Below are 9,199 nucleotides of genomic sequence, written 5' to 3'. Positions count from 1 at the left end.
CCCCACCGTAAAGAAAATACAAGAAAAAGGACAAAATCTTTAAAAGAATGCGTGTGATTAGAATTCTTCTTATTATCATCCGTCATTTTTGACGGCACCGTTCCGTTATGGTTAATAGTAATCCTACTATTTCCTGGCTGTGTGTGCAGCGCGGTGGTCGCCGTTGCACTCCTGACGACGGTGGTGGTGGTAGCGGCGGCGGTGGCGATGAAGAGCAGAAGGAGGAGGAGGAGGAAGAGATGATGCTGTTATTATTGTTGTAGCCCTTCCGTACGTAGTACATTCACCGATCATCATCAGCCGTTAATGCAGCGCATCAACATTCTCTCTCTGTCTCTCTCTCCATCACTCACACACTCTGTCTCTCTTCCACTGTTGTGTGTGTATATATATATATGTGTGTGTGTGTGTGTACATGCATGCACATCTATATATAAGCTCTGGTTAAACTGCGAATGTTCACTTTTTTTTATTCATTCATTCACTCATTTCTTTTGAGTGTTTTTATTTATTTCCAACCAACTCTCTGCTCTTCCGCAGGTACATGCTATATAAACAACCATAGCTAACACACATACTCACACGCGCACTCGCTTACACACACACACACACACACACACACCTACATACTCATATCTATATATTAATAAAATAAAAGAGGTTAATCTGTTTCCGTTATTTTTATATAAATCTCAACCAGCTTGCCGTATGTGACACTTCAGCCTTTTAATACACTCGAACAGTGATATATACATACATACGTATATAAATATATATATATACACATATATGTATATATATATATATATATATGTAGTATTTTTTTTTTTAAGCTTTAGTTAGCCAGTGTGTGTTGTAGATGCCCGCTTGCGTGCGACTGCAGTATTTTACAGCGGAGAGAGGTAATCTTGCAGTGCTGCTGGCTGCAAGTGTGTAACCCTTGAGGAAAAGCACTACTCGTCTCTTAATAGACTAGCTTCCTTATCACGCACGCCTGCCTTTCAAGATTTGATGCTGACACAAGGCTATCACCGCTCACGTAAACTTTTACACACCTTCATTGATTGTCTGCCAACTTACACATCAACATCATCTCAACGAAGCTTGATAAATAAGCAGTCACTATTTCCGTGTCTGTTGAAGCAAGCTGTGTGTTTTGATCGGATACTCTTTAACTTATAGCTAATCTATGTTGCTCATTTCAGGTAAGCACTGGCTATTTTATTGCAAACTTTATATAATTCTTCGATGATGTTTTGATACTTGTCTTTTGTAAATACTTTCTCTTATTTTGTTAGCGTATTTTCTGCAGGATAGAGAAAACTTTTTATTTGCTTCAATGAATATTTCTTAGAACTTAAATGTTTGATTTTAGTATTTAAATAGTTTGACTTCTTTCTTTCGTTATTGTTTTTAATTGTTTGTTTTTTTTTAAAGAAAAAACCCCAAAACACAAACTATTCCTTTAATTTTCTGATAACCACTTGTAATCTGATTATTAGAAATCTGTTCTTTAGAAATAGAAAGAGTTCAATCAGGGAATGCACCAGCTGGTTCACAAAAAGATGAAAAAAATATACCATGTTTTGAAATACACACTGGAAAACCATACAAACACTCGTGTAAAATCAAGATTCCTGTTAAAGAATTTCCCAAGGTATTTTAGTTGTTACTTTCATTTTATTGTTTTTACTTTCTGTGTGTGTGTGTGTCCGTCTTTAATTCTGTATCGGATTTCGTTTTCTCTTGATAGTTTTCTCGTCACTTATTCAGCAATCATCAAATAATTGAATATCAGAATTAAGGATCGTGTTTTAAAAAATAATTTTAAACTGGATAATTTATACGGAAAGGGGATTATTTTACTACATATTAAAAAAGAAATCTTAAATTTCTCTCAAGTGTAGAAAGTATTTAGATCTCGTCCAAAACATTGTAGATTAACTATAAATGTTAGCAGCACACTTTTAATATTATCGTTTGGAACAGAGACATAGAATTTAAATATCTTAGTTTATTTGGTTTGTTAAATAGTATTATAAATTCTTTTCTTATATAATTTTTATGACCATTTCATTTAAGCTGGGACTAGTTTAGTCAGTAAATGTTGGCAAGATTTTGGTTAGGAACTCCAATGGTTTGGAGAGATGTCACGGCGGTTTCTGTAACTTTTGACTGCATGTTTCTTGGCAGTGTACGAAGTTAATAAATTCTTTGTACTTGGACCTATCAATTTCTGTTTGACTGGACAATATAACTGATATTCATCGATATAAAATTGAACCCAATGTAATATATTCTGATTTTATATACTCTTCAGTTCAATTTTGTGGGAAAGTTATTAGGACCAAAAGGTAATTCGTTAAAAAGACTACAGGAAGAAACAATGACAAAAATGTCTATACTTGGTAAAGGTTCAATGAGAGACAAAGATAAGGTAGGTAGATTGGTTAAATTATCCTCGTTACTTTTAATTAGAATTATTGTGATTTATATGTTGTGTGTTAAAAAAAAAATACTTAGTAATTATTGAATTTTTATTGTCAGTTTGTAGTGTCATTGTTTTGAAAATTAAGTTGTCAGATAAATTCCTTCGCCCCCCCCCTTTATATTTAGATCCTTTTTAGTGTTATTTGAATTAATACGAAGAATATTTTTTATCATAGTGCTTTTAAAGTTGTTTTTTTTTTCTTTTTAACTCTATTCCTCCTCTATAACTTTTTGTATATAGTTTTTGAAATTTGGACGAATGTTGTTACCCCTTTGCAAGACACAACGATGTTGGGGTGCCCAGTAGAAACAGAAAACCGAAAGAATTTATCTGCCACCCCCAATATTTCCATTTAGCCATTCAAGTAATATCTAGTCTTGTTTTTTTTTTCTTTTTCATATATGTTATGGTCTGTTGACGGATGCATTAATATAACTTGTTTCACTTAATCATAGGAAGATGAGCTAAGAAAGAAAGGTGGAAAATATACCCACTTAAATGAAGATCTTCATGTTCTGGTAGAAGTTTATGCAGAAGCATCAGATGCATATCAAAGAATGGCACATGCTTTCACTGAATTACAGAAGTATTTAATTCCGGTGAGTAGAGCATTTTTTTTTTTTTTTTGTGGTGGTGGGGGGTTTATTAATTGATTGTAAACTTATTTCTCTGTCTTATTAGTTATTCACATGCTGTTCTGTTTTATTTTTTATGTATATTCTACATTTTTGGTGTTGCAGAATGATTACAATGATGAAATCCGTCAACAGCAACTTCAAGAATTGATGTATTTAAATGGTAGCGATGGTGGTCGTGGTCGAGGTCGTGGCAGAGGTGCTCCCGGACAGACGCCCCGAGGGGCACCACGGGGTGGTCTTCTAACGTCTCCTGCTGGAAGAGGTGGTCCCGCTGGCAGGTAAAATGCAGTTTTTCGTTGTTGTTCTTTCCTCTGACCTTTAGTTTTCATTTGTCTTTTATAATTAAACTAAGTTTTTATTCAAACATGTTTCAATTTTTTTTTATATATTATGTACTTATGAAGACATTTTCATAGACATTCTCTGATTTATCTCTTTTTTTCTGTTTTATCAGGGGTGGTGCTATTCCACCTCCTACGAGGGGTGCTCCCGCAGGACGTGGTACACCCCCATCAAGAGGTGGTCCACCAAGAGGGGGTATGGCGGCTGGCAGAGGTCGGGCAGCACCTGCTCCACAAGTGCCACCACCCATGGAACAAAGCTATGATGACTATGTTAGTATATATTTTTAAACACTAAATCACTAGATTAGATTCTAGAATTACCTTATGCAACTAATTCAAGTTAGTGTTACATGTCATTATGTCGTACAGTAATACTTTTCCTTTCTGCTGTTTATTTTCTACACAGTGCCAAATAATTTTCAGATTAGATCTAGTCTATAATCTCTGGTCAATTGATTTCCTTTCAAACTGACTGTTTACTTTTGCTGTGTGTTTTCACTGAATTAGATTATCCAGGCTTTTTGTAGTAAATCTGATTAATTATAAAGTGTTGATCCCAGCAAAAGTTTGTTGCTGGTCTGATAATAAACAATTTTGAATTTAATGAAGCAAAAGTAAGTACAATTAAACAAATTATTGGCCTATAAAAAACCAATTAATGTTCATTTTTGTCCTCATAAGCTGTCGCTGTGTGACCATGTAATTAATTGGGTTTTTTTTCAAATTGACTTTCTCTGAAGCTATGTAAATGTGTGTCTACATCTAGCATTATTCAATTTCCACAGGGATACGATCAAAGTTATAATGAAGGTTATGGAGATCAAAGTGGTTATGAAGGTGGTTATGGTGATCAGTCATATGGCCAAGTGTAAGTGTATTATCAATGTTTTTAATTTTTACACATCTTTTGTAGTCTCTCATCACATAATGTGTATTAAGTATTAGCTTAGGTACAATTTGCCACAGCATTTAAAATTTTTTCTGCACAAGTACAATTAATTGGTTGTGATAGCAAAAACGTAAGGGCATCTGATAAAATGCATGGTAGTTATGGCTCTGTTCTGAGTTCAAAGTCTGCTTGGTTCAGTTAATTGCTGGCAGTTAATTTATATTCTTATAAAGTGTACTAGATGTGAATGGAATTAAAAACAAAGAGAACATTAATTTCAATCTGATAATCATCCTAATATTTTGTAAGTTTTCTTTTTCGTGTGTCAATTTTTCAATTTGGCAATTGTTAGCACATAATATTTACTGTGTTCAATATCTTAGTCATGTTTATTGTTGACATAATAAAACCATTGTAAAAATTCTATACCATTCCATATCGTATGGTTAATGACTAAAGTTGTCTCATGTTCCTCGTATCTAGAATTATTTCTCCTATTGAGTTTTAGTTAACATTTGTGGTTTTAAAACAGGTCTGTCTTTAGATAAAACAGTACAGTATTTGTTCTTTATCCAGTCTTAATAAACTGTTTCATTTTTCTCTCTATGGTCAGTATGTAAAGTACTCAGACGTTATTGTCTGAAATATACTGGAAGCCAGAAGTATTTTCTGGCAGATAGTGTTTGTATTTCTATATTTGACCGGACAGTAAAGTTCTCCAGGTACATAGTGCTCAGGTGAATTTATGTATCTGTGTCTCCAGAGCCTGGTATAAGTTTTTTTAAATACTATATATATATATATATGTGTGTGTATGTGTATCACATATATATAGACATATACTTGTGTTTACATATACATGCACATGTGTATATGAATATATCTACAGGTCTGCACCAGCTGGGGTCATTCTGTGGAGTCAAATTTGAATAGGTTTCTATGCCTTAAATCACAAGGCTGCTCACATTTCAAGCCGCTTCTGATATAAAAAACAAAGCAAAAAAAACTTTGCTGGAAATCTTAGTAATTCTGGTGTTGCAACTGGCTTACAAATTTATAAAAATGTATGAAATCTGCAAATACCACTTTGATTCTTTAGGATTTAAACCTTCCATGTCCAGCCAAAATGTTTTGTTTTATGTTCAGCCTGGCTAGATTTGACCCTCACAACTCTCTTGCAATATCATCCTAAAACTAAACAATTACATCATTGAAGTAGTTAATGAGATAATGCATGATTAATTCAAAACAATGTGAATAAATAAGCATTACATTTTAAGTGAGTAACCTGAAAAATGCTAAAAGGTTAATGTTTGAAACGCTTTTTTTATGAAATGTATAATTGTACAAAAGAAATACAAAAAAAAAGCATAAAAATGTTGTTTATTTTCCTTCGTAGGGATTCACAATATTACGATTACGGCGCTGGGGGACAATATGATGAGGGATATGGTGAGTTGTTTTGTTCCTTTGATAATCAGCACAAAAAAGAGAGGGGAAAAGGTGCCTTTGAGTGAGTGTTCAAGTAATTTTGTAAATTTTTGTTTACAATGACTGAATTATTTGGGTTTTTGACATCTCCCCTCCTCCCCGACTCTGTTCATTGCATTATGCTGAATGAACTTAAATATATCTGAACAATCAAACCAATTCTAAGGAAACATATGCAGCTACAAAAACAACACAATTAGTTTTTTTGGTCTTCAATGTGCAAAATATACTGTCAATATGTTAAAAAAAAAAACTATTTTACCTTTATTGTTTCGCTTTTAATATTAAGGCTGAATATGTGTTGATAGTTTAAGTAACAGGTTGGGTGTAACAACTGTTACCCACTTGTTCATTGACTCATTTCTGAAAATGAATTAGCTTTTATTCACTCCTGCGTTTAACTCTGTGGGTGATTTGGTTTCAAAATATGTGGTGTAAGTACAGGCAGGCATGGTTGTGTGGTTAAGAAGCTCATTTTTGCAACCATGTGGTTTCAGGTTCAGTCCCACTGTGCAGCACCACGGGCAAATGTCTTTGATGAATGCCTTGAGTGAATTTGTTTGATGGAAACTTGGACTCCTGCTATTTATAGATGTGTTTGTGTTTGATCCCTACACTACTTAGCAACTGGAGTTTGTTTACATCCCCTAAACTTAAGTTTGGCAAAAGGATGGTACAGGCACCAAACTTTAAAAAAAAATAGTACTGGGAGCAATTTGCTTCGCTAAAACCCTTCAAGGTGATGCCCCAGCATGACCACAAGATGGTGTGCTCTGCTTTTACTTTACATAGGCTTCTGATGTACTTCTAGGTATCATATATCCAAGATGTGGAATCTATGGCTAAGCTTTCGTGTTTTTAGAGTCTTTGACCCACCTAATGATGATGAAAATAGTTTGTATAATGTTCTCTAATCTTGATAAATTAATTAAAAGCTTTGTGTATTTTTATTAATTTACTTTGATGTGATGTCTTTAGCCAAGTTATTTTCATTTTCAGGTGATGGTGGCTGGGGCTCAAATGTTGGACAGATGAAGGCCCCACCACCTACTAGAGGTGCAAAGGGACAATACAGAAGTCATCCATATGGAGGTAGAGGCGGAGGTTACTAAAAACTAGCCCTGGTCAAAACCTAACCCTGCTGCACTGGTCGTATTCGCTGTCTTCGTCCAGTCTCCATCCACTTAAGCCGAGTGGCTTTGACCAACTGATGCCAATCTCAGTTGTGGCCCACAGAAGAATGACAAGCATGTGAGCAAGGAGGTACAAAAATCATGACTTCATGCACCATATTTCACTCTTCCATATCACCCCAACACTTAATAAGTGGGACATTTTCATTGAATTTTGGTCTCCTTTCATCCATTTTATTGTCACTCTGTGACACAGAACTGGCAAGGACCTAACAAGGCTTTTTAAGTATTTTAACTCTTAAACCCAAACTACATCGACCACGTTCTCCTCATTGTCAGTATCCATGTAGTACAAAATGATTTTAGTGATGTTTTGTCACCTCATGCTTCCGTGCTGCCAAATGTAGATTTTAATCTTTGTCAAAAATTTTAAAATAAAAAAAATATATATATATATGTATATATTTATATATATGCATATATATATAAATATATAAAAAAATATCAAGTTTTAAACTAGTTTTAGAAGTCAGCCTTTTGTTTTTTCTGCTGGACACCTAAAAAGCTTAATGAGTCTGATTAGATTCTTCAACTTTGAAAAATGTAAGTAAAACTGAATCAACTATGAGTATCAATAGTTGGTAATGCCACAATATTAGTAAATGTTGTGGCGGTTAAAACCCAGTAACTTGAATTATTTAAAAAAGTTAAAAATAAAATAATAAAAAAAATACATAAAATTCAGTCTAAAATTACTCTGGTCCGTTGTTTATTTCAACTTGCTAAAAATCTCCTCCAGGACCTAAATGGAGACTGGGCACATACAATGCATTTTAAAACTTAGTAAAACTACCAAACTAGTTCTAAATAGCTTAAGGATAGAGCCACTAGATATCCAAACTGTTGTAAATCAATTTCAAATGCTGCTAAACAAATTATCAGGTTGAGGAAAAATATATGTATATATATAATAATAACAACAACAATAATAATAATAATAATCTTTAGGCAATTTTTTAAAGATGCAGCAAATTTTGATATTATTGTACAACCCTAAATAAATTAATCCAGGCACATAAAACTAACCAAACAAAAACAATACAAAACAAAGAAAAAAAGTCTTAAACGTAACAGGCTTCTATCCTTAAGGCTTGTATGTGCTCACTAAAAAGATAGAGGCTAGCTGCTAATATGTCGATATTAGCACTTATCCTGGTTTATATTGAAATTCAGTGAAAAAAATGTACAAATGTTAATGTTGTCGCACTTGTAGTACATCAGCAGGGATTGTATAAGTTTTTGTACAAGTACTCAAGTTTCTGGCATTTATTGCCAGTAAAATTCTACTACTACTACTACTACTACTACTACTACTACTACAATTTGGACGGCTACTGAGACTCCAGGGAAAAACAAAGACACAGGAAATGTGATATCAGCACTTAAGGTATCTTTACTGCTTGATCGAGGAATCCCAATCCATAGTAATGCCAGGTAACGTGGTGATCTTTTCTTCCCATTCCAAGTGGTAGTCTTTTCAGTGTGAATGTTAACACAAATAAACAGCATGTCATTTGTCTATATAACTGCCGTTTAAAACCCATAAACTTTAGAAATTTGTGGCTTAAAAGAAAAAAAAAAATGATCTGCCCTCCTAATTGATAACTGTTCAATATATATAAATTGATAAATTATCTAAACTAAATCAGGGCATCAGTTGATGTTTTCAATTATAAATTGCTTTTTTTACTGTTCCATTTTTTAAATTTTATCCTTTTTTTCTTTTCTTTTTTTTTTTTTTTTTTTTTTTTTTTTTTTTTTTTTTTTTTTTTTGCTTTCAATGTTTCCAAGATGCTTTCAGTTTTTAGACTAGGAAAAAAAAAAAAAAAAAAATTAAACATTAAAATGCAAACTGTTGATTTATTATCAATAGTTGCAGTCCCTTTAATTTGCTCTTAACAGTGAACACGAGATTTATCTTAGCTTTTCATAGCTTTTAAAGATCTTAAACTTAAAATTTATATATATATGTGTGTGTGTATGTGTATATATATTTATATATATGTGTATATATATATATATATATATACATATAATACATACATACATATATATATACACACATGCATATATATATATATAATGTCTCCTATTAGGAAACATTATCTCTTAATTTCTTTTTCTTGTAATTTTAAACTTTTTCAAGTTTTAGA

General features: G+C 32.9%; 1 protein-coding gene across 5 annotated transcripts in view; it reads left to right on the top strand.

Moving 5' to 3' along the window:
- LOC106872055 (KH domain-containing, RNA-binding, signal transduction-associated protein 2) overlaps nt 1-9,199 on the top strand; it is a 15,778-nt gene that overhangs the window by 5,466 nt on the left and 1,113 nt on the right. Inside the window, exons 1-9 of one of the 5 annotated variants that reach the window (XM_014918900.2) lie at nt 207-1,205; nt 1,503-1,657; nt 2,321-2,437; nt 2,947-3,090; nt 3,232-3,407; nt 3,584-3,743; nt 4,259-4,341; nt 5,762-5,814; nt 6,853-7,738. In XM_014918900.2, the coding sequence (XP_014774386.1) occupies nt 1,190-1,205; nt 1,503-1,657; nt 2,321-2,437; nt 2,947-3,090; nt 3,232-3,407; nt 3,584-3,743; nt 4,259-4,341; nt 5,762-5,814; nt 6,853-6,965 (1,017 nt within the window). In that variant the 5' untranslated portion in view covers nt 207-1,189 and the 3' untranslated portion in view covers nt 6,966-7,738. Of the gene's footprint in view, nt 1-206; nt 1,206-1,502; nt 1,658-2,320; nt 2,438-2,946; nt 3,091-3,231; nt 3,408-3,583; nt 3,744-4,258; nt 4,342-5,761; nt 5,815-6,852; nt 8,481-9,199 lie in introns of those variants that run through there. The other 4 variants (XM_014918901.2, XR_001409731.2, XR_008264642.1 and 1 more) reach the window with 4 other exon arrangements.

The sequence above is a fragment of the Octopus bimaculoides genome, chromosome 7, assembly GCF_001194135.2.
Source record: "Octopus bimaculoides isolate UCB-OBI-ISO-001 chromosome 7, ASM119413v2, whole genome shotgun sequence".
Classification (NCBI taxonomy): domain Eukaryota; kingdom Metazoa; phylum Mollusca; class Cephalopoda; order Octopoda; family Octopodidae; genus Octopus; species Octopus bimaculoides.
This window is presented reverse-complemented; position numbering and strand designations above follow the sequence as displayed.